The following is a 25,337-nucleotide window of genomic DNA, read 5'->3' on the forward strand; positions in this document are numbered from 1 at the left end:
CCAGTTACAACATGGGCATCATCACAGAATTATGCAGCAAAATAAGAATTGCGGTGATTCAATGAAGATGGACATTAGTTTTTCAATCTCTGTATAAATGGGTTTCATTTTTCAGTTTTCATTTTTGATCAGCACATTTCAATAGGAATGTGTGTGTTTATTTATTTTTTGTGTCACTTCTCAATCCAACAAGTCTGCTTTGGGCACGTTGGATTCTTACATGACACTTTCACGCCGTTACTGTGAGAATTCCTAAATGGCGGCCGTGGTTGCTCTGAGCCGCTGCAGAATCGCGTAGCGCGCAGGACAGGTCTGCCCTTGGGCTGGTCTGTGGAATGACAAATGGATTCCTGCCCTGGTACAGTAGCAGCGGGACCGGAATCAATTCAAGCTGGGCAACTGCGGCAGAGAGAGCCGCGCCGCTGTAGGAACGCTTGAGAGATGGTATGATTCCATGCGGCTTGCTGTGGAGTGAATTGCTTTACACCACCTTCAGCATGCATCTTCAAAGTAATATAATGAGCACTGTGGGAATGCCGGACGGGCCATTGTGTAACTAATAAAATTCATTGCCCCCCTGCACACACCGCCACACCCGTGTGCAGGGGGTTGGGGTGGGGAGGAGCTGGGTGTCGCTGTTTAGCCTTCAGCTAAGCACCGCTCCTGTGTCCAGTCTGAATGGAGGCGTGGCAAAGAGCCACAAACGCAAGCTTCTCGCTGCCTTGGTTGCCAGGCGATGTTTCCAAGGCAGCAAGACAGGGTGAGGGTGGGGGGAGGGGGTGGATAAGGCAAGGAAAGCTTGAGTTTGTGTGTTGTGCTGCTCCTGGTTAAATCTCTGGTTTCTGTGGGTGTCTGTAAACAAAAAACTCACACTTTGGCTTGATTTGACTTTCTTAAAAAATTGAGTTTTCTGCTGCGTCTCCCAGAATTCCTGTAGAGGGATAAACAAACATTTCTCAGTAGCTCTAAGGTAGGGAGGAACTTTTTCAACATTTTATTTACTCACTGTGTGTGTGTCTGTTTATCAACTTTCAAACTACCACTTTCACTTGATTGATCAGTTTCTTTCATTTTTCCATTAGTATTGATAATCTTTTTTGAGGATTGAACATACATTTGCAATGAAAATGAAAGGTGCAGTTTGGTGCTTATTCAGTCTTGTTATGTTTTAGCCTCCCTCAGTACCCTTGGGTATGTCCGGTTTGTCTTGGCTGTGCCAGAAACACTTATTTAAGGGATAATCCCTGGGACTGAACTAGTGTATGGTCTCATTACATTTTGTATGATTTGGTCATGTGGGATTCATGACCTGTGCATCGCATATCTTTTCTGTTTAGCAGTATAGCCTCATTTCCATTATTTTCTTGTGATTATTTGGGAGTTTCAGAGTTTACCTTTTGTCGTAATTGTCGTTTCTACATTGGAACTCAACATTCAGGTAAATCTGTGTTTAATGTGACACTGGTAGTGGAATTCAGCTTCTGGGAGGAAGGCTAAGGCGCAAGTCCACCAAGGGAATGCCTCACATCGGCCTGAAATAAACCGTGCTTGCCGCATAGTGTGTTCAAACCGCTCTGTGCAGTGGAGTATATGACACAATAAGGGAGAACTGTTTTTCCCTTTCATCGCCAATGGTTGTCCCGAGAGGGAAGTTATGGTCTGTATTCATGTATTCTCCCCTCATAAGCATGCAGGCCTGGTGCTTTAGCCTCTGTTTACTTCATTTGTGGAGGTTTGATTCCTAGTTATCCAAAAAGCGTCCTGGCAGGACCTGAATACCAACTACTTTAAGTTTTAGGCCATTGCATTTTATCGCTAGTGTAAATGTGAGGAAGCGCCTTATTTATATAGCGCTCACACCCTGATGTGACCCATATCTCTTTATGACTCGATTAGCACGCGGTACGTTCGATTAACTTTCCTGAAGGCCTGCCCGCAAGCACAGAACTCACGGTTCTGTCTAGAAACTGGTGAGTGACGGCAGGATCGAGGGGTTCCCCAAGTGCCAGCTGTCAGCTAAATGGCCGATTGCACACCTCGGCTACTTTTAGACATATATTTAAGGTTTGCAAATTTTCTAGGAAAAATGATGGCAACTCAACAATTTGTCTCTCTGCCACCAACACCCCTAGCTGGCTACTTTTCTCACCTGGCTGGCTACTAAAAAATTTGGGGAACCCACTGAGGGTCCCAGACAGGTCGGAAGCCATGGAGACCAAGAAGGAGGCGGAGCTACTGGAGTGCAGGCTGAGTGTGTCAGACTTTGTGAAAATGCAGAACCTCTTCCTGGTAAGATGAGCTGTATTTTTCACTAGACCATCATGAATATTAGAAGAGTCATGAGTGTATGTCTATGTGCATGTGTTTGGTTAAGTCTTCACTTCACAGAAAAGCAAAAGAAGAATTCTATCACTAAAGGGGCGAGTCTTTGTACCTAATAAGTTACATAGGGGCATTTCAGACATTTTTGCATATCTGTACAGCTGGCATATTGTGCAAGCATTTTAAGTATAAACACTATATTCCATTCCAGAACAAACCCACAGCATTGGGTCCAAAGGCGTTTCCTTTGCAGATACTCAAAGTTACTTTGGCAGTACAGTTGTGGGAATTTTGGGTTTGGGTATCTACTAAAATCAATGTATCTGAAACAGGCCAGTCAGAAGCAACGCCCGTTAAAAGATTTACTTAAATGGGGTTTGCACAAAGACTAGAAAAATGGCCGAGGGGAACCTCTCCCTCCATCCGTGCTCCTCAGCCAGGTGAAGCAGGTGAGTCAGGTGACCCGGTGTCCTTGGAGAGGGCGGAGTTTGTGGAGCGGGCGTGCTCCCTGGTGGGCCGAGGCTCGCGCGAGGAGTACGGGCAGCTCTTCGACAACGTGGACGTGACCCGCGAGGGCCGTGTGGACTGGGAGAAGCTGACCACCTTCCTGCTGCTGGAGCTGTCGGAGAAGGACGAGCACGCCCGGGCGGCCATGGTCACGCGCTGGAAGCCGCTCCGAGCGCTGGCCGCCACGCACAGGGAGCCCGTCCAGCAGGTGGCATACCTGAGGAGCTCCGACGAGTACCTGAGCGTCAGCAAGGACGGTGTGCTGGCAGTGTGGGCGGACGACCTTGCCCTTCTGAAGACCCATCGCCTCGCCAACGACTCTGTCAAGCCTAAAGATCTCTGGGTAACCGGAATGGTGGTCCTGGCGAACGTGCAAAAGGTAAATGAATAGCATTCGATGTGGCTTTTGGAAGTTATTTTTAATCGAATTGTTTACTTTAAATGTAAACAAAGCATACACTGGGGATCTGTGGGTTTGATTTTATGTTTTTGTTTAATGAAATACTTCCTATAAGGCCTGCATGTTTAGAAACATGGTCTCTGTCATAAATATAGAAATGAAGTGGTAAACAGTACACATTTTAATAATAAAAGGCTTCATTTGAATATCAAAGGTAGGAATGTACCCTGTATTTTCCACCAGTTTACATAAAGGCCTGAGTCTCATTGTAATATAGAGCTAAGGGAGTAGACGGATAAGTGTGACTTCAGTCCTGTCTCCACCTCCCTCAGTTCAATTTTGCTAATTGAATCTCTCTCTCTCTCTAACTCTCCCACTCGCTCTCTCTGTGCCTGCCTTTAAGCTTGTCTCTTTTTGACTGTCTTTTCATCTGGTGCCAATCATCCTTATTTCCTTGTGGTTTATTTCTGGATTCTCTCTTTTTCCTTGACACTGTAAGCATCTCTTCTTTTTTCCCTCTATCTGTTGTTGGCTGTTTGTTTGTGCACCTCTTTGTCTCTCAGAAACCGCTTTCACTTTCTCTCTGTCCCCAGATAGCTGTGAGCTTCACCAGTAAGGAGATCTGCTTCTATGACCTACTGTCCAAGCAGGAGTTCAGCTGTCAGTACAAACTCCAGGGCCTTAAACACACTCCCATCAGCCTGGACTACTGGTTCAATCCCGAGAATTCAAATGAGGCTGTGCTCAGCTTCGGAGATGTTGGAGGAAAGGTCAGCCCTCCTGTGTGTGTGTGTGTGTGTGTGTGCGCGTGCGTGCTTGTATGCTTGTGTGTGTGTGCATGTGTAAAACTTCATGGTTGAAATCTCGGGTTGAGATTACAATTCACACCTTTTCTATCAAGTGCACCTTTCTCATTCAGTTTAGCATTTTGTGTTTAAATATACGGAAAGTGAAAGTCCAATATCTTAAAAGGTCACCAAGTAACTGAGTTGTCTGGACAAATGAATCCAGGAATCTGCTTAAGGGGCTGTTGTTGTGGCCTTGGTTCATCTAATACAGCACATTCTATATTTCATTTTCAAATAATCATGGGCTGTCTTTCCTAGAGAACTCAAGCCTAATTTGGAGGCCCAATTACATGCATGTGTCCAATTAAAATGGGCTAGCAAGTAATGACCATTTTTCAGAGAATAATACCCTCACCTTTTGGATAATAACCTCAGGCAGAGAATAACCTTAGGCTTTTTCTCTGGTTTGGCTGCACACATCAGTCTCCTGACTCTGCTCTCTCTCATCACACACTCAACCTGCAGCACACTGTGTTCTCCTGCTGACCTCATACCTGTGACATTGACAAATATTGTCTTATGACATTACATTAGTCTCTCTCTTGGCAGACACCCTTATCTGAGGTGCCTTACAGCGCCTGCAAATTAACACCTAAGACACACATTGACTCAATTATACACACTCTGAGACTCCATTATTTACCTGGAGTATTACTGCAGAAGGGGACGTGAAGTCATTTGCCTGGGACACTCTCGGGGCTGCTGTTTTGCGGGCTAACTGCTACGCTCTGTCCCTGCCAGCTTTCTCCTGCAGGCGTGTGTGAGTGACGTTCACCTGCGTGCGCTTGCAGGTGAGCGGCATCTGCTTCAGGACGGCCCAGATGTCCCTGTTCGAGAGGCCTGGCGCAGGGGCGGAGCAAGAGGCGGTCCTTGTCATCAAGTGGGCGGAGCTTGCGCAAGGTCGCCATAAGTGCTGTTATACCGTCCAGCACCAGGCGCACGGCCAGGTGTGGGTCCGTAGAGGTGAGCCTGCAGGTCCTTCTGCTCAGCCACCCCGCTCCCCCCAGCCCCCGTCCTGTTTGTGCCTGCCCTGGTGTGCAGGTGGATGTGCACACGAGCGTCACACACTGCGAGTGTCGCGTGCAGATATCCAATCACAAGTAATTAATAGAGCTGTGATCTGTGTGACATGTCGCCTGTCAATGCTTTTTATCGTCTGTCTGCCAAAAAATCAAGCACGCTGAAATTTCATGCCTCTCTCGTTCATTCATTATGATCACATCTGTTTGGGCTCCCTCATTAACACAGGATATCACTTGCTATGCAAATCGAGTACATTTGGTAGTCCTTACTCATTACACTCAGAATAAAACTTCATCTCCATTTTTGCTGTTGTTATCATGCCCAATGAGCTGAAAGAGAGAGATTACTGACTGTGGAACTGTTTTGTGATGGATATTCTTTAACTCTCTCGCTCACACAATGCAGTCTTAAGATTCTAAAAGATAACTTTATCAAAGCTTACTGGACAGAATCCCACTGTGTGTGTGTGTGTGTGAGTGTGTATGTGTGTTTGTACTACTATCTTCGTGAGGACTAAATGTCTTCACAACGATAGAAAGGTGAGGAAAATTACGGGAAGTGAGGACATATGCTGGTCCTCACAATTTCAAGAGGCTGTTTTAGGGTTAAGACTTAGGGTTAGGGTTAGAATTAGGTTAAGGTTAGGGTTAGGGTTAGGCATGTAGTGGTTAGGGTTAGAGGTTATGGAATGAATGTAGTCAATGGAAATCAGTCCTCACAAGTATAGCAATACATATGTGTGTGTGTGTGTGTGTTTGTGAAATTATGTATGCATGTGTATGGACATATGCTTGTGAGTGCATTAACAAGTGTGTAGGTGTTGATGTGTCTCTGAGTGTTTGTAAGCCCTGTGTGTGTTTTATGTGTGTATTTGTGTGTGTGCATGCTTGTCTGTTTGTCTGCATGTTTGGTCCTCTGTGGTCAGACCCCTGAGTGAGACACATCTCTAGTGCTGCTCAGCTCATCTGTGCTTTCTGAGCCAGCTCTCATCAGAGACTTCCTCTGTCAGTTACCAGTCAACCCAACTGTACTGTATCCATTACTTATTTTAACTAGGTTAGCATGGTATGGCATGTCCACTTACTAACTGCCTTATAATTTCCGTCAGGTGAAAGGAAAGGCTGATATGATATTTGACTACGGCCCTCTGGAAATGGATGTGTCACTGTTGCTTTATGCTTTTGGCCTGATTCCTGATAAACAAGCACCTGGGGGAGTGTTCAGTCTAACTGCCGAGGGTCCTTGTCTTTAGCTTCAGGCCTTCATTCACATTCCGTGGAAATTGCACGGCAAATACTCTGTGGCATTATTCTGTAGTTGTGAGCGCTGTAGTTCTGTTATTTTGTCTGGGGAGTTTTGAACTTGAGCGACTTGTGCTGTAACCATGGTGACTCGCTGCAGTAGGTGCTCAGTGTATAGCAGATCACCCCGTGGTATCTTAATTACATCATTAATGACTTTATTACACTGTGGCGTGTCTGCACTGCGAGCATTTGTTCAACTGTCAGCTCCACTTCGACAAGGAGAGGAAGCAGTGCGTCCATCCGTCCATCTCCCTGTCTCTTTGTTGATAGGCGTGAATGTATGTATTTGCATGTGTGCTAGTGGTTAATGGGGGAGGTGCTTAGGGGATGGAGAAACTGTGTATTTAGTGGGAAGAGACAAGAGGATCAAAACTAATTAAAAAGAACAACAGAAAAGGCAAATCAGAAACAGAAATAAAAACAAAACATGAAAAGGACAGCTAATGTACATTTTCAGGGTACATTATCTACACTCTAGTTTTTTTGCTGTCTTTTGAAGTATATAGCCCTGAAAAATTGTCTGGTGTTGTTGCGAATTAGAAGGGAGGGTCACATCCAAACCACTGCCTTGTAGCACCGGCCAACCTCGGGCCAGAGGGACGGAACTGATTTGAAGTCAGAGGAGAATGTGTCAGCGATAAGAGCTGAACATGTCTCCTGAAAGCTCATTGTGAACATTAGCAAAATTTGCATTAAGAAGGCAGAAAGTTGTTTTTTTTCCCCTCCAAAATAGCAGCGTCGATCCCAGACTCGTGAATCTAGGGGAGTGAAACTACTTTCCGGAAGAGTGAAAATTGGTTGATATCTTTCAAACACTACTCACTCTTACCCTTTTTCTTTATCTTCCTCTTACATTTCTTCCTCTTCCTCACCTTCCCGCTCCCAGGTGGAGCTGAGCCCTTTGGAAAGGCTGAATTATTGAGTAAAATTGCGCTTTCCTTCCTCTTCCAGTGAGGTTCCTGGAACACCTGGAAGCCTTCATGTCCTGCTCCACCTGCAGTGAGAGCAGCCTAGTCCTCGCCTGGAGAGAAAAAGAGGCCAAAAGCCTCCGGACCACGCCCTTCCACATCCCCAAGGGCACCAATGACCAGGACTACCACACCGGCCTCAACCTCATCGGTATCACTCTTCTCTTCCTGGGCCACCCCCCCCCCCCTTCACGCCCTCCTCTACCTCCCCAGGCACTCGTTACTTTAGTCTGATTGTTAATTATCTCGCACTCCTCATTTATTCCTTTCCCGGGCTGACGAACGTACATTCCTCAGTCACAGTGAGGTTTGTTTTTTTATAACAAACAGGACAGGCTTGATCATCAGAAGGTTTTTTTTTCATCAATAATTATAATTATGGAAAATTCCTGGGCTACCGTTCTGCTGATCAACAGGAGATTAATTGACTTATTAACTAAAATGAATTCAAAGTAAAACGCAAGACTAAGCAACAGCAGGGGATTCGCCTCTGTGCTTGTCTTGATACACCAGCTCTGCTGTTGGCTGCATTTACATCATCTGTCATGCACAACTCATTGCATTCTTCAAGCACAATACTTTTGGCAGGAGCTCAGCACAAGTGTATTAATCATATCTTCCCTGACATAGTATTACCTCCATCTGAGATGTTGTCACACGAGTGCAGTTCTACATCTTATGTTGCATTGAATTATGCATTTGCTCTGGGGATTCTCTCCTTCAGGGTCGCTTGATCACTGTTACAGAAGCAATTTGTGATCATTTTAACCTCTGACCACCTCAAACTGCATTCTAAATGGAAGGATTTGAACCCTGGCTTGATCCTCATATACAACATGACACCCAGCATTAAGGCTGTGAAATGCCGAGAGCATTGTTTTTATCGCAATGACCTTACGGCCTCTTTTTGTTACAATGTTAAATCTTTCGACGGCTGCAATATCAATTTTGAATGCCTCACAGTTGGTGACAGGCTTAAAAAGTGGTCATAAACGTAAGTGTACCTCACTTATAAACACATTGGGTGTAAGAATAACTCTTCAGTCTTGTTAAGGCGGTGTCCTGGTGTGTTGATGGGCCCTGGATGCGCCGTCCTCTCCGGTATCGAGTCCGGACTGTGCCATTGCCAGTGGTAGCCGGCAGCCCCTCAAGGCGACGCCGTGTCCACAGGGAGGGACAGATACGGTCAGCTGTGATGGCTGTGTCCCATTCCCTGTTAGGGACCCCCGCTCGCGCAAGCTGCACAGGAACGGTCTTCCTCCTGCTCATATCTGTGCTAGCTAAGCATGTGGTCTGCTGTGTGAAATGGAGCAGAGGTGTTTCAGGGGAGATCACATGCTTGACTGAGCGCTCCTGAATTGAAAGAGGAGATTGCACAAAAGAGTGCTGCTGGGAAATACAACTGGTCATTCAAAACTCTGGAAAATTTGGTGGGAAAAGAGAAAAATTTAATGTCTTCTCAATTCACAATGTATTTTTATAGCATAACTATTTGACAACTGTTTTCAAAAGGTGGTATTCAGTCCATTGACCTCTTTGTCGCCCTGTCCTCTGTCTGCAGCCACGGCAGGCATCGACAGCAGGGTGTGTCTGTGGAACCCCTACGTGACCTCTAAGCCAGTGGGTGTTCTGCGGGGTCACATGACTAGCGTTGTGGCAGTGCAATTTGTTCTGGGAAAGAATCAGCTGATGAGCTTCTCCAAAGACAAGGTTAGCGGAGAGGAGCTGAGGAACTGCGTGTGTGTGAGTGAATGAGTGAGTGTAAGTATGTGTGTAAGACACAAGGAACAATAAGTCTCTGGTAAAAGAATGGTGGATGTAGAGGATAGAGAGGACATGGCCATGGTGTGACATGGTCAGTGATTAATTGGTTGATTGGAGGTATTAATAGTCAGTGCTGTTGTGTTTTAAGCAATTTCGATTGTTGAATAATACACTTTAGCTTCCACAAGAATGTAGTATGTTCAAAGCTCTGAAATGTTTGTAATTTTTAAGGTGAAATGCAAATGCAACACTTTTTTGATTTGAATTCTTTGACATATTAATCGGAATCATGCGCTTGGAATCAATGCCGCGCGTTTATTTTAAATTTGGTTAGTGTTGAGGTGTCCTCTCCCCTGCGACTTTGTGGGCCAGCTCTGCTCTCCTTTCCTCAGGTGTTGAGGGTGTGGGACGTGCATCACCAGCTCTGTGTTCAGCGGGTGGCGGGGGTCTTCCCCCGGACGCAGGAGTGCCAGACGCGGCTCTTCTTTCACGAGGAGTGCGGCCGGCTGCTCCTCACCTTCAACAGCCTGCTCACCCTCCTGGAGGCCTGGCAGGAGGTGGGCAGGAGGGTGAGCAGCCACGAGCACGCGGTCACCTGCGTCCTGTACAACCCCCTCTTCAAACAGGTGACCTCTCCCACATCTCCCTGTTCATCTTCATCTCCCGTTTACATCACCGCACTTGTTCTTCCTCCTCCATCCCCGTATATTCTCCGTGCTTCTTTTATTGCTGCCCTCCTCTACCTCATCTGCCTTCTTCCTCAGTCCTTCTTCTCCTTTCTTGATATGCTTTTACATTTTGTGCCTGTTTGTGTTTCTAACTATTGGTCATTCAGTGTGTGTGTCTGCCAGTCTTACTATCTACCTATTGTAAAAAAAGGTCCAGGTTTATCATTGTATTCCAGTTGAATTTGTGTCTGTAAAAACAGCATTGCTCATTCTCTCTAAGGTCATAAGCAGCGATGCCGGCTCCACCATTACCTGCTGGTTAATCGACACAGGTCAGAAGGTCAAGCAGTTCAACCACTGCCATGGCGACGCCGAGATCTCCACCATGGCTCTGGACGCCTCCCAGACCCGCCTGTTCACCGGAGGCAGCGACGGGTCTGTCAAGGTCAGACGCCACGGGTCGCCATTCCCGCCACTCTTCCCCGCTCAGTGTGCGATGACCTGACTCAGCGCCGCGGCTGTCGTCATGGAAACAGGAGATGATGAGGGATGTCACGGTCTTTCTCCACTTTGGTTGTGGTGTTTGTTTACCCTGCTTCCAGAAAGACAGATGTCATAACAATGTCTGACTGGATGTGACATCTACAATCTCTTCCTCTTATCTGTGTTTCCTACAGTACCAGACACTTTCTTTCTTTCTTGTTCGTGTCTTTGTTTTGATTTGTTGGAGTTGAGCTCCCTCAGAATGAATTTTCTGTGTTGTCTCTCTGAGGTGTGGGATTTCAATGGACACTGCCACCACAAGCTGAACGCGGGTCGGGGTCAGGCCGTGGAGATCTCCCAGATTCTGGTCCTGAAGCGGACGGTGCTTGTGCTGGGATGGGAGAGGTACGGCGCTCCACATCGCCATCACCTGCGAGCGCTCCGCCCTCTTCCCCTCAAATCTTCAGTCCTTCTCATTACGTCTCACTCCTCCTTCACCTCTCTGTCCGTCTGAGTTTTTGATAGAACATAGGATCCGATATCTATCACATAAAAAACTCAGGCTTTTGTCAGACGTTTTAGTTGCCAGTGTGTAGTATGAATCCTAGCCGCTAGAGCTTTTGGAGTGTTGGAGAGCCTATGGAGCAGAAGCTGGGCTTGGCACGGTGAGGGGGGCCTTGTCTGTCTCCCTAAAAAGAACATCTAACATCTGGAATCAACAAGTAACATCTGGAATCTCCAAAGACCAAAACCTTGAAATTGTAGACTCACTGTCTTTTTCACTACAAAACATTGTGTGAACCAGCCACAATTTGTGAACTATCAAAAATATATCCAGGCTCTGGTTCAGAGCTTGTAAGGATTGAGAGATGAGCAACTCTCCCTCTGGACTATGCTTTACAGGCAGAAGAAAAGAACCGTAGCAATGCAGGGCATTTTTATAATGCCATAGAGTATATGCAGTTTATTTTCCTCAAGCAGTTACTTAATAAGATGTTACATTTTGTTGAAACTCTTCCCTGTACAGCTTATAAAAACATATACTGTGAATAGTGAAAGGATCAGATTTCTTGAGACTGATTTGACATCATGGTATCAGATCACTCCGATACTGTGGTATATTGTCATAAATAGTATGATGTCCTGGTAATGTTGAGATATTGTGGTAGTGATGTGCTAGCCTGGTCACATTGTGATAATGATGTGCAAAGTATGTTCCTTCTTGCAGGATAATCACCGTTTTCCGGCTCAACACGTTCTCCCAGTTTTTAATTCAGCCATCTGAGTGGAAAGGCGGTGTTCAGCATCGCGACGATGTCCTCTGTGCCGCCTTCCTTCCCCCTCAGACTCTGGTCACAGGTACGTACCGCGGTGTTCACAATTAAACCTGTTCACAGCCAACAGCCAACAGCAGGAACTTCAGCCAGGTGAAAGACTCTCACCCTGAACACTAACAGCAACCTGGGAGAAACAGCCAATAGCATGTCATGAATGAAATGTATTAATTTTACATGCCAGTAAGTGCCAATTAGAGATTCAGATTCAGATCAACTTTATTATCCCATATCGGGAAATTTGTTTGTTCCAGTGTTCCAGACAATTAATGTGCAGTATTAACGTGAAAATAAGAGTGTAATTTCACCTGTTCCCTCCAAAACATACGCTTATGGTACGTTTCCCTGTCTCTAAATAGCTGTGCTTTCAGGGTGTGTAAATCAATGCCATATGGGTTGTTAAATGATGAGAATGTAACAGGATCTGTTGCCTGTAGGTGAGCTTTGTCTCACGTATTTACATTTACAGTGAATGGTTCTGCTTGTCCATTTATTAACTATATAGCTGGGAGTTAAATACTGACCAGCATCTTGCTGAAAGTACAACTGCAGTGTTTCTCTGGGGATTCAAACTCGCAGCCATGTGGTCCAGTGCTGTTACTGGTGACAGACTGTGCACTAGGGCCTTGACATACAGTGTGTTGCACTCCCTTGAGTTGGTGTGGCATCTATTTTTTTAGGTGGAGGCTTATCACACCCTCCTACATATCTCCTTTTGAAGCATCAAACACAGAGTTCTGAGCCACAGGGTCTGCTAATTTTGTTTTCACTTTAAGCCCAGTTCCCAGTTCAGACCCGTGACACCAGGTGAGGTGAATGAAGTCTGTTATTAACTGCTTTCATGTTTAAATGAAGTGTTAAGTAAGAACAGGACCCAGATCCTGACCTAACAGAAGTGCAGAATGTCTGCTTGGCATGATTCTTGCTCACGAGACTGTGTCAGGGTAAGGGCTCTTCAAGCACTGTGACTTGTAGATGGAGAAGGGCGCTTTTAATTTGTAGCACTTCCCCTTCCCTCCCCCTTGGTAATCATGCAATGACATGCAGACTCAGGGAAATACTCTGGAGTGCCAAGAGAAAAGAAATCTAAGAGCAATTAAAGCTCTTCATTAACCTCTAGGCTCATCTGATTAAAAACAACAGGCTCTCTGCCCCTTCTTTCAGGCGTATTGCTCTTGTAGAAGGTGTAAATTCGTTACCCACCAGCATTCCGAATTCACACACTCACATGCAGAGCAGTCTCCAGCATAGATTCAGAACATGGAGAAATGCTCTCTCAAATGCATGATTGGCAAGAGAATGTAACTCACTGGAAGGAAAAGACAACAGCTTTATTCATGCTTATATAAGCGCTATGTACATGTGAGGTTTCTGGGCCTCCTGCAGATGAATTGAATATGAAAGGGCTGAGGGAGAGTGAGAATGAGATGGGAACAAAATACAGACAGGATGGAAAAGGTTGAAAAGAAAGAAAAAAGAAAAAAAAGTGGAGAGGGGCTGGAGTATACACAAAGCTAACAAGGTATTCAGAATGATAGTGTGCTCTCTCTCCCCCTCTCTCTCTGGATTATGCTAATGCAGAAATTAAATTACGTTTATTAGTGCAAGGCGGAGACGGAAGAATTTGCTTTGCAGGCTTGAAGTCCTCATTCAGCATGCAGGGAAACATTTGGCTGTTGGGGGACTGTTCTTTTTGCAGCTCCTCATCAATATTCAAACTCTGCACCACATACACACACGCGAGCACACGCAACCAGACTCACTCACACACGCACACACACACACCCACTCTAATACCCATCACGTCAAGGGCTGCCGACTTTTTTTATTTAATCTGCCATCTCTTGTAACGTTTCTCGCCTGAATAACCGGATATTCTGGGCATGGTCTCTGAAAGTTTGACCATCCACAGGGGAATGTGCTGTTGAACCGTACTGCTTTGTTTAAAAAAGAGAGAATAAATAATGACCATGATTTTTTAATGATGCCCCCCTCACTGCAATGGGCAGTAACTGACAGCTCAGAATTTTGCCCCTCGGGTGAGGCCACACGGTTTTGGTACACGCAGACCGCTGGTGCAGGGTTTGCTAAGGCAGCAGTGCACAGCAGAGGCTACACTGCATGCTTAACATGGGGGTGTGGGTTTGAATTTCCCGATGGGAAACTTTCTGTTGTGCCCCTGAGCAACGTATTGCACCTGAATGGCTCTAAATCTGAGTGAAATTAATCAGTTCGAGAAGATGAGCGTTTCACTATTTCAAAAGCTGTCGCAAAGTTTGGATGAGGATGGCTTTGAGACAAGCAAATAATACAGCTCCTCACTCCTCACTGCTCCTTGCGGAACTAAAAATGAAAAGCAGAAAAGGTAAGTGACAGAAAATTAAACGCATTATGGATTCAAAGCCAATGCAGACTTTGCTATGATTCTGCTGTCATCTTGTGCATCCTGCAATTATCTACATGACTGAAATTATCTTTCGAGCTCTGCAGTCGTCTCCTTGAATCTAAGGTCATCTCCAAAGGTCTGCAGTCATCTCCACGGTTTTGCTGTCATCTCTGTGGTTATGGCGTCATCTCTGTCTTGCTGTAATCAAAGCTCTGTTTCAATTTCATTGTCATCACAGGGAGCTATGATGGACAGATCACGGTGTGGAACAACAGCACAGAGAATGCCCTGCGCAAGCTTCACTGGGCCGGCCAGCAAGGGTTGAGGTCCCGCTCAGGTCAGGATGGACTCCTAGGACAATATAAAAACTTCCAGTTTTGTGTTTTGATTTGAAATGCATGAATTCCATTTAAAAGGACCCACAGATCTAAGTTATGATGTGCACAACTGTCAAATCCTGCAGCATTAATGTTAACTTTATTAAGCAACACAGTGGTGCTCAGGATTAGGTATGCTCTTTTGAATCATAAGGGAGATGCCTGCAAGAGACCAGGCAGGAAACGCTGCTGTCCCTTTCTGTGGTCTGACTAACGTCCAGTGTCGTGGCCATATCTCTACAGACAGCAAATTACTGCGGCCGCACACTGTGCTGGCTACCCCGAGGAGCTCCCTCCCTGCCTTACCCCTGCTGTGCCCTGCCCCCGCTGGCGTGGAGGACCCAGAGTGCAGCAACGCCGTAACCCGTCTCTTTTTCCTGGAGGCCAGAAAGAGCGTGGCCGCAGCGGGTAGGGAACGCTGCCAAAGCAATCAATAAGTGTGGCTACAGACCGAATTGAACTTTCCGTTTTGCTATCAATGATCCATTTCAGCGAATCGGGTTAAGTGCCGTTAAGAGAAAGCACTTTCATAGGTTAGAATCAGTCGACCATTGAGTCAGCATATCTCAGCCCCTTCGATCGATGAAGCCTGACAACTATGGGACTCCATAGATGTTATTGAGCAGGGGATTTTGGGCACTGCTTTAATAAGGTAAACTAACCCTGTGGAGAGGCGGATCTGAGTCATGGGTCTTGGGAGCCATCTTGCAAGCTCTTTGCACCACCTGCTTTCAAGGGGTTTGCACTGTATTGATCTGTGAGATGAGTGCTTGTCTGAATTTGATATCTTATTGTCAGTTACCTGCAGAAAGTCAATGTAAAAGAATTTTTACGTGCGTAAAGATAAAAACTATGAAGGAAATGACCGTAGGGTGCCAAGATAATTTGTGTACTTTTTAAATTATTGTAGGGCCTGAAACAAATGAGCACTTAATTCATCTTAATTGACACAGCTGCTCAAAATTTCTGGTGCAAATATTGACTAAATTTATGTTTTCATCAACACAAAGACCTTCAACACAACGTTTCTTCAAAATATTTTCAGCAGGTAAATGTTAGGAACCATTAAATATATTTTACTATTGACTAAACCCATCGATTAAAGTAATTAAAATAGACAAAAAATGGCATAAAAAGACTACTTTGGAAAAACTTGGAAATCAGATGATGAAAGTCTCTCTGGAACATATTACCCTTCAGGTGCATATTTTCTTTCCTTTATTGATGTTGCTGAGCACTAAAATTAAGCAGAGAAATTTCCCTTAGTTGTGTAAAGGGCACTTCATAAACCGTTGAATATGTTTTGAGCACTGGTTCCTGTCTGGTCAGATATCTGAACGTACTTCCCTGTCAGAAATTCAGCCCTTGAGAATTTATTGGGCGTGCTTACAATTTAGGGTTAGACTAGGTTCAGCTAAGATCCGTGGATACTCACTGTCCTGGTGTGGTCTGTTGCAGGGGGGGCGGACCTGGTGTCTTGTGGGGGCTCGGGTATGGTGCGTTTCTGGAACACGGCTCAGGGCTGCATCATGGGGGAGTTCGTTGCTCACGAGGACTGCGGATCCATCATAATGACGGTGGACAGGAGCGCACGATACCTCATCACCGCAGACATGGACGGAGGAGTGAAGGTGTGGGACATACAGGTGAGAGGCTGGAGGAGAGAGATACAGAGAAGAACGAAGGCAGGCAGATCGAGAGATGCCCGAATTGCCCACAGAGGAAAAAAAATGAGAGAGAGAAAGCTGGAGAAGTAACCCGAAGGAAGGCTGAAGGTATAAAAGGTAGAAGGAGGCTGAAACAGAGGCCTGCCTCCATATTTTAATAACCAGTGTTTGAGGATTGATGGATCAGGGTGGGGTAGAGGTGGGATGCGGAGGGGTGATGCTAAGGGACACAGGGGGATGAGAGATGGGTAGCCCAAAGGAAGCAGCCTGCTGAAACCTTATAAAAAAAGCTGCTGACTCTCAACATAATATTCAATTTAGTTTCTCTCTCAGGTGTTCCAGGCATCAAGCACACATTATAGCCTCTTGACAGGACAGCTTTTAAAAGAAATATCCTTTTTTTACTCGCCATCAGCGTCAGAAGCCCCACGTTGTCCTTGAGGAATAAAGTAACCCTGACAATGGAGTTGGGTGATTGATGGCAGGCGAGAGGGTGTTTGTCAATTTCCCGAACTTTTCTCGAAGTGTAACTACATGCACCGATGAGAATGAATTGCGCGGCCATTTTACTTCAGCACTTTAATAAGACATGATAATTTGTGGTCCCGTGTTTTGGCAACGGGCACCGCGGTTGATGTAACGGCTTCAGCGATTCCGTAATGGATTGCCTCCGGCCTTCCTGATGGCGCTCATCAAAGAGAAAGTGCTACGGCACGGCACATCTCTCTCACTGCAGCCGCACCTTGAGCGTGGACACTCTGCGGCTCAAGGTTCCTCTGCCATTAAGAAAATTCCAGGCACGGTTCCAGTCCCTCTCCCGCGCGCTGTTGGCTGTCAGGAGTCATTGCTTCTGTCTGGTGGTGCCCGCCCGTCTGACCGGTCTAACGTTGTTAGCGTCTGACTGCTTTCCGTACGTGCTGAGCCCTGATTGGATGTCGCGCTGTTTGTCGTGCGTCTGCCTCGCAGGACTACTGCCTCCGCCCCTGCGAGGGCGTGAACCGCGAGGCTCCGGCGCTGCTGACCAGCGCCCGCCCTCACCTGGACTGCGTGACTCATCTGGAGACCTGCGTTCATGGCGGGCAGCTCTACCTCCTCTCCGCCTCCGTGGACTGCAGCCTGGCGCTAAGCTACCTCCCTGGAGCTGCCCTGGGCATCTTTGGACAGGTGAGCGTGCAGAGCTCACAAATGTGTCTAGACCAGACAGACAGTGTAGTGTGCAGAAGCCAAAGATGCATCACTCGAAGGGCGCATGATGGTACAGCAAGCAAGAATACATCTCTGGATAGACAGGGGAATTGCACTCAAGTGTGTCTCTGGATCTACAAATGAATCCGGCTTAGGTGTGTTTTATGATGATCAGGTGAATGTACAGCATACACAGACATGGCTCTTGGAACACAGTGCCTGTTTTTGGGCAGGGAAAACACTCCAGAGTACGTATGACCAGGTGGTCTATGAGGTGGTAGTCTATGAGCGAGATCAGACTAGGTAAAGAAAGTAATGTCTTTGGAAAAGAACCTGCAAAGTTTCAAAGATGTTTCCACCTTTTTCTCCCAACAAAGATACACTGTCTTTTGCTCAGATTTATGAACATAGCTTTAGGCTGTTTTTGTAAATTCCTTCTCATTTTGATTTAGCCCGAGGGTCTGACGTACTGCTGAGTGTGTCTGCCGAACGTGTCTGTCCTGCTGCCCTCCTGGAACGTGCCCCTCTTCTCATGCGTCTCCTCTTCTCACCACCAGGAGGTGCACTGGAACCTCGATTGGACTGGGGAGCCCCTACCAAACGGCAACGTCCTGCAGGAGAACCAGGAGAGCGAGTCGGGCCGCAGGGAGGGGCCGGGGTCAGCCACACCCTCCGAGCAGCCGTCCCGGGGGCGGGGATATCCAATTTCGGAGGACGCGTCCGTGTTCTTGGCTGTGGAGGTCGATCCGGACTGTGTGGAAGGGAGCATCAAGTGAGTTGCTTTCCAAACAGGTTTATGCACATTCATTCATCACCGTTTCTTATGCCCCTAATCCCTTCTTTCCAGCGCTTCAGTATATCCTCTGTTAACACATTTTGCTTCTAATTCTTGGCATTTCAAACTGTATTAAATTATTCAAGTATTATTGTAAAATTTTATTAGTTTGTTAACAAGATTCCCTAAATGACTTACATGGCCTATGTTTAACAGGTTCTCAATTTATATACTCACACCACTCAAACGTAATGGTGGAGTCCTGCCTGGTAACTTGCCAACCTACTGTCTTTACTTTTCTGCAATGCCACCAGTCTAGCACTGCACTGTGCCACTTATAATTGTTGGTTTTACTATCACTCTGAATAACTGTAAGGTGATGGCGGCAAAAGGGCATTCTGGGTGAGATTTTAGACAGATGAATGATATTCATTTATCATATGAATGATCTCCCAACGTGAAAGTTCTCTTTTATCTTTTATAGCATTCATTTCAGAGCTGTGATTTATTCATCCTCTTCTGCATGTGTAAAATTAATTATGTGCACTTTGCCTTCTTATTATGACGATGGTGATGATGATGATGTTGATGATGATAATGATAATAATAATAACAATAATTATTATTATTATCATCATTATTTTTATTCTTATTATAATTATGATTATGATTGTAATGATGATTATTATTATTATCATTATGAGCAGAGGAAAAATCTGATAAGTTAGCTCACTGATAGTTCCTTAGTTTTTGTGTGCCATTGCAGTGTGGCATCCACTGATAAAATGCACAGAGGGGACTCTGTACAAGAGCCTGGAGTTGAATAAATCCTATCCTCCTTTACACACCTGCACATCTGTGCACCTGTATTGTCATGGCAACCACCATGCCCCTGGCGGACAGATAGAGTGGAGTTATTGGGGATTGGAGGAGGACAACAAAGTCATGAAGTCAGAGCCTTAAAAGATGCTGAGGACCATAGATCTTCCAACACCATGCCCTGAATGAATATCTACACAGGGAACAGCTGCTGAACATTCTAGAACCACATCGGCATCTGTTAATGTACCGCATTTGACTTGGAGCTGAGATTGTGATTCTGTCATTCTGAAGCAGATCCAGTCTGGTAGCTGTGCTCCATGTGCTGATGGTGCACAGAGTGTGCTGAATCCACGCTCAGCTCGGTGACTGCTTAGCATTCTCAGCAGAAAAAGCCAGGCATTGTAGAGTGTGTCTTACAGAAATAATGGGGACAATCTGCAGAATATATTCAGAGACTCCCTTTCATCCCTGGGCATGGAATGACAGTGAGAACCAGCTTTCGGTTTTATAAAGTAGTATTTTCTCATTCATTCCGTAATTCAATTCGTACGGACACATTTCAGTATCCATCACGGCTTCTGCAAGCGCGGCTGCAGACTGGAGTTGTAAAAGAGAAGGATTTGCGCGAAAGCAGTGCTTGATATTCTCGCGTGCTCGCTCTGGGCTCTGGGAGTGCTCATAACACTTTGATTTCGTAAAGGCTGTCGCCGTTATTGCGTCCTCCCCCTGCCCCCCTCGCTCTCCCGTCTCCGCGGTCTCACCCGTGTCCCCAGCCAGCGCCGCTGCTTTGATGGAGCCCTGCGAGCGGCGTGCTAACGGCGGCGCGCGGTCTCTCTGTCCGCATCGCGCGCCAGCCGGCGGGTCGCAGGTCAAACGGCCCGATCTGGCGCGTCTGCCGACCGTCTGCTTTCCGTTAGGATTAATTAGGCAGCTGTCCTGTGTCCGTTGGTCCCTCTGTGCCGGTGTGTCCCTGTGACTGTACTGCCCTGTGTCCGTTCGTCCCTCTGTGCCGGTGTGTCCCTGTGACTGTACTGCCCTGTGCGCATTCGTCCCTCTGTGACTGTGTGTCCATTTGTCCCTTGCGTCTGTGTGTCTGTCTGTCTCGTCTGGCATCTGTCTTGATGCCCCCTGCTTCTCTTTCTTTGTTTTCTTGTGGCATTTTGTCCCCCTTGCCATCTGTCCAATCATCTTTAGGCACTACTGTGTGGCTGTGCATTCTTGTGTTTGGCCCCCTGTGTGTGTCTGTTTTTCCCTGTGTGTTTCTCTGTTCATATGTCTGTGTGTCCTTATGACTGCCTGCCTGACTGCATTTCACAGCATCAGTCCCTGGAGCAGCAGCATTCTGGGAAAGAGCTACCAAGAGAGGTGGAGCCTGAGGAAGAGTGACAACAAGCCGTCCCTGTGGAACGATACACAAAGTCCCATCGGTGAGGACTAACAGTTTATGACTCAGTTATTTACAATTATGGAGGATACATGTTTTGATAGTATACAGTTTTAATATGATGCCAGTACATTTTCCATTTGGTATAAATGTCCAATACATTATGATTTATGCCCTGAGCGGTAAATCATGGCTTGGTGTTAGAGTTGCATGGAGAGCTCACTGCAAGCTACATTTTGGTGCTAGATAGTTGCAGCAAATTCCTCGGCTCATTCTTGAGAAGAACACATGTCCACATGTCCTATCTTTTCACTCAACTGACTACCAGCTGTGACCAATGCACCAGAGAACTGGCAATCCCCTGCTAACTGCAGCTTCTCCTCCCTGGGAGATGCCATGGATGATTATGCATTCTCCTGCAGACCCACAGCTGGCTCTGACATGCTCAGGAGTTACTTCTGGAGTGTGGGGTGTATGCACTACAGGGGGGAAATACTTCACTAATGAATTCCTTTGAAAGTAATTACTTTGTAAGCAAAGTATTTTATGATCTAGTATTAGGTTACTTTAAGTTACTTTCCATAATTTTATCATCATGAGGTGATAGGAAGTATGGATGAAATTTATGGGAAAGCATGGTGGGAGATTATAGGATGCTGTGTTGCTAATAGCAACTTAATCAGAACGTCTTTTGGGCAGAGGAGGCGATGCTTTGCTAGTTCACCGCCAGCGAACAGGTGTTTATTTGTTAAAGTTACGGAAGATTTCCCACTGGTATTCACCATGTGTCTGTGGAAGCCTGTTTCATTGTTCGACTTGATAATGCTGAAAAGGTCTTGAAATTTAAATTGCTGAACGTTTTTAATTCACGTTTGTGCATTGTTTTTGGTTAGGAAAACCAAAAAGTAAAGTTAGGCAAATTTGCTGGGTTTTATTTGTTTCACAAACTATTCCCATTTCATTAGTATAGAATTGTACAGTGTGAAATGATGTGTCTAGAAGGTGATTTTACATCAGTTCTGTACCTGTCAGTATTATTCTTTTTGTATGGAGATATATATGGTGGACCGCTTGTCTTTCCCATTTGTCATTTCTCTTCTTGCTTTTTTCTCACAATGTTTGTTCCCACTATCCCTGATTTTGTTGTCATTAACCCAGCTCTGTTTTTTTGTTCTGTTCTGTTTCCCTCCATTTCATGTATCTTTTGGGTGCATGTTATCATGTCAGGAACATTCAGCTCACTGCATATGGAGGAGCTGGATGCAGTGGCAGACGTCCACAAGCCTGACTTTGTGACCAACCCTCAGCAGTACTTCAGGGAGAGCTGGGATTGCGCCACGCCCATTCCGTCCTACCTCCCTATCGCCATGGAGAGTAAGATTCCCCCTCTGCCCCGCTCACCCCCACCACAGCACTGCAGACCGAGCTCCACACGCATACTGAACGAACATGATGAATATATGCTCTCTGAGACTTCGGGGCTGTCGCTGGTCATTATCTCTCATTATACCCTCTGGGCCAGCAGCGGTGAAAGCAGCCTTTGATGCCAAGAGTCTGTTTCCGAGAGAACTCCTGGAGCGGGACCAGTGGACGGGGCCGCCGCACGGGGCCTATGAGGCTGGAACGAAGAGGAGCGGCGGGCATGGGCGTGGCAGGTGCGTGAGTGAGCCGTCAGCAAGCCCTGTTGCTTTTGCTTCTGGGTGTTGTGTTCAGTTTGAGGATTGCAGGAATTCTTCAGCACGCCACAGCGTCGAGGGATTAGAGCATGCGACAAAAGAATTTTACTAAGGGCAACTGTGATAAGGAGAGTATTTACTTTGTGCCCTTTTACGGTTGGTCATAAACACGACACATCTTGCATGTAGATGCAGGGCATTGATTTAAAATGTTTACAGTGTGTCCCTCTTTGGAAAAGACACACTGCAGATCATGGCTAATGTGTTTATCTCTGTTTTTCACACAGGAAACCAAAAGCTACAGCGGCTTTCAAAGCCAAATAAAAGAAGACCACACACGCGCACTCACACACACACACACACACACACACACACACAAAGGCCTCTTTTAGTACAAAGCCCATTCATACTGTATACTGTAAACCTAGAAATTGTAGATGTGCCCTTGCTTTATTGAAATTATTTTTCATATTTGTTTTATTAAGACTATGACATTGAAATGGAAGGTCTTTTATATTACAGTTGCATTTTATTTGTGCACCATTCCCCGGGGAGAGCTGGACTGGACTTGAATCCACTTACGGCATGTCTCTGCATTCATTGTTACAATTGTGTTGATGAGCATATTCTTATACCATTGCTCATCTACGCTGTGTATAGAGGCTGGAGAGATTTGTTGAAGACGTGTGTTGGAGTTAGGTTTCCCGGTTCCACCGAACACTATCCTGATGAAAGCTATCAGATTAATCACAGAGATCACTTCATTTCTCAGTACATTGGGCTACAAGGTGATGCAAGAGACTGTCACCTTTTCAGTCTCCAGTCTGCTCAGCGAGACAGTGCACATCAGTTTGATGGATGCATAAAGGCTGTGGGCCCTCATGCTAAATGATGCATTTAGTGCTGATTCTGAATCAGGACACCTCACAGTGCAGTGTTACACTTTTGGTTCAACTTTTTGGTTTCTGCCCATCCTCATTGCTTTGAGGGGCAGAAGACTGATGGCTCATGGTGTTGGAAGAGGGGGAGTCTTCAACAAAAGTCTTGACCTGCATCATACATGCGGGCAGGAAAGTATGTCTGTGAGTGTGAATGCGTGTGTAATAAGTGCATCTAGACCTGTTGTTGAGGGAGCTGTATAAACCTGCCTGTAGATACTGTACTACACAAACAGGCCCAGGAGCGTATTTGGACTCTAAGGATCCCTTAAATCCCCCTGAAAAAGAAAAACAACAACAAAGAACTGTGAGTGTGTGACAAGCCAGTGAAGAGTTTGAAAAACAGCGCTACTCTTTAAGGTGAGACAGCAGCTCTCCGGGCCAAGAGCGAGAAGAAAGCGCTTTCGGAAGACTTTTGCAGAACTTTAATAAGAGCGACTTTTCAGACTTCACAGAAAGTTTTTCTTTTTCTCCGTGCGGCGAGCGGCGGAGGCAATCCGGAGCTCTTCCCGGCCCGTTGCCAGGCAGGGAGAACGGATGGGCTCATTTGCTGCCGTGGCGGATAAGACCATCAGCGGCGCGGTTCTGCTGGCGCTGACAGACTGAGGCCGATACGCGGTTCGGGGGGACGGGATTATTGATGGTCCTCGACGAGGGCTCTAATCTCTCCTCAGAAACAGAAGGCTTAAATTACAGCGGGGACAGCAGGCTGAGGCTGGGTCCAGCTCACCCCCTGCGACTGGCGGAAGACTCAATTAAAAGCCTGAAGTTTCCACAGAGGTCACGGGGCGCGGAGTGGAGGGGAAAACCAATTATCGTAATAAATGCAATTTTTTGATGATAATTAGTGTTCGTGCTGTTGCTCTGAAAAACACCTGTTGCTTCCCATGATTCTGACAGATGAAAAGATTGTTGCCATGGCACTGAACCCAGACCAATTTATTTTTAATATGTGGTGCAGGAACAAAAAAAAACTGTGAATTTCTGCACTGTTTGTTTTGCTTGTTGAAATATCATATGATCTAATAAAAATAACCATTGGTTCATAATCCTTTCAGGGAAAATAATGTAGTTGACTTGACAAGGTGAGTAGAATCTTCCTGTAAATATGGTTTTAAGATGATCATTGCCAGTAAATAACTTCACCTGTTCTGCGATTAACCCCTCTGTTCTTTGTCATACAGCTATTGTTATTCTCTCTTTCTTTTGTAGGCATCTAATGCTTAGCTGAAAGTCTCAAATGAATATCTGTATTCTCCCTTTAAGCCTGTCAGAAAGGGCTCTGGTCTCTGTGTGTCTCTAGTAAGGGTGTTTATTTCACTGTAGATATCTCTTAAAGGTATTTGGCCTCCTTGCATGTCTCTAGTAAAGGCCATTTATTACCCTAAAGATCCCTGTTCTCTTTGTCTCTGCCCAATAAAGGTGTCTGGTCCCAATGCAGTCAGTTCTGCCTTAAGACTATAGTAGCACGCTGTGGTGGTATAGTCTTAAACCACAGTAGATCCTCCTAAATATTTAATGGTCCTACTTTACATCCTCTTATATATTTTATGTTGGGTGGAGTTTGGCGGCACCTAGTTTTGTAGATTACGAGCCTGGTGAGCGGGGCTATTGGGGACCTGTAGGGATGTTGTGAAGGAGCAGATGTCAGTGTTGTGTGTTCACGAGGGCTTCCTCGTGAAACATTACCTGCAGTCAAACTTCCTCTGTTCCTCCTCCAAGCACCTCAACTTCAAGCTTTTCTTCAATGTCACTCATTTTCTTTGGTAAATTTAAAGTTCCCTTTATTTATACAAGTGATGATTTATACAAGTATAAATATATAAATAAGGAACACAAACACATAATCCTCCTCTGCAAAGTTAAAGGATGAATACCAATGACCCACTGCAGAATCTGTAATAGGAATTTGATGTTTTGGACAATGCCACATGCAAATATTGGCCGGGCTTCGTTCTACGTGGAATGCCAATCAGGGACCTGGGAAATACTAATTTTTTATTTTCTTTGTGATCTCTGGTGACTATTGTCAGAAGAATGTTTTGTATGTTTTAAGAGATTTTCAACACAAAAGGAGAAAAACTGGCTCTGGTGTTAGTTTTGGGTTCATAATATTCTATTAGATTGACAGAATGATAGAAATGCACATGTGCTTTTGTGTTATTGTGATGTGAAAATATTCCCTTTGTAATAATCAACCTGATTGCTTCCATCATTGTTGTCATTAATATAAATGGCCTTGCTCTTGTGTACTGCATCACAAAGAAATCTGAAGCACGCACAGTGAATTCCAGCTTGCGGATGCAGCACACTGACTTGGTTTGATTTGAAAGTCAAATCAGCTATCCCAATTATTCTAGTTGAAATTCCCAATTAATTTTATTCATAGTGTGTAACGTCGCTGCTGCATGCTCCTCTATTTCAAATACAAAGAGTAAATTGCCAGAAACAAGGAATATTGTAATGTGCCCCTGAGCTTGTGTGTGTATTAGCATTTCAAATTGAG

General features: G+C 45.6%; 1 protein-coding gene across 2 annotated transcripts; it reads left to right on the plus strand.

Moving 5' to 3' along the window:
* The first annotated feature begins 786 nt into the window (after window positions 1-786).
* LOC135235517 (WD repeat-containing protein 49-like) lies at window positions 787-25,039 on the plus strand. 2 transcript variants are annotated; one of them, XM_064301053.1, is made up of 20 exons: window positions 787-970; window positions 2,133-2,289; window positions 2,759-3,208; window positions 3,823-3,999; window positions 4,869-5,040; window positions 7,356-7,523; window positions 8,934-9,082; window positions 9,529-9,762; window positions 10,085-10,249; window positions 10,577-10,692; window positions 11,516-11,646; window positions 14,246-14,344; window positions 14,628-14,792; window positions 15,843-16,030; window positions 17,018-17,215; window positions 17,794-18,008; window positions 20,151-20,260; window positions 21,445-21,591; window positions 21,743-21,872; window positions 22,181-25,039. In XM_064301053.1, the coding sequence occupies exons 2-20, from the start codon at window positions 2,209-2,211 to the stop codon at window positions 22,215-22,217; spliced, it is 3,132 nt and encodes a 1,043-aa protein (XP_064157123.1). In that variant the 5' UTR covers window positions 787-970; window positions 2,133-2,208; the 3' UTR covers window positions 22,218-25,039. The 2 variants fall into 2 exon arrangements, with proteins under 2 accessions (XP_064157123.1, XP_064157124.1); XM_064301054.1 differs by having other exon boundaries at window positions 787-2,289.
* Window positions 25,040-25,337: the final 298 nt, after the last annotated feature.

Source organism: Anguilla rostrata, chromosome 12 (genome assembly GCF_018555375.3).
Source record: "Anguilla rostrata isolate EN2019 chromosome 12, ASM1855537v3, whole genome shotgun sequence".
Classification (NCBI taxonomy): Eukaryota; Metazoa; Chordata; class Actinopteri; order Anguilliformes; family Anguillidae; genus Anguilla; species Anguilla rostrata.

What these genes read in the sequence shown, in the direction of transcription:
- LOC135235517 (XM_064301054.1), top strand. Translation starts at nt 2,209, where the DNA reads ATGGAGACCAAGAAGGAGGCGGAGCTACTGGAGTGCAGGCTGAGTGTG. An exon ending in TGAAGGTGTGGGACATACAG is followed by an intron (nt 16,031 to 17,017) that starts GTGAGAGGCTGG and finishes TCTGCCTCGCAG; the next exon opens with GACTACTGCCTCCGCCCCTG. An exon ending in CCTCCCTATCGCCATGGAGA is followed by an intron (nt 21,592 to 21,742) that starts GTAAGATTCCCC and finishes CTGGGCCAGCAG; the next exon opens with CGGTGAAAGCAGCCTTTGAT.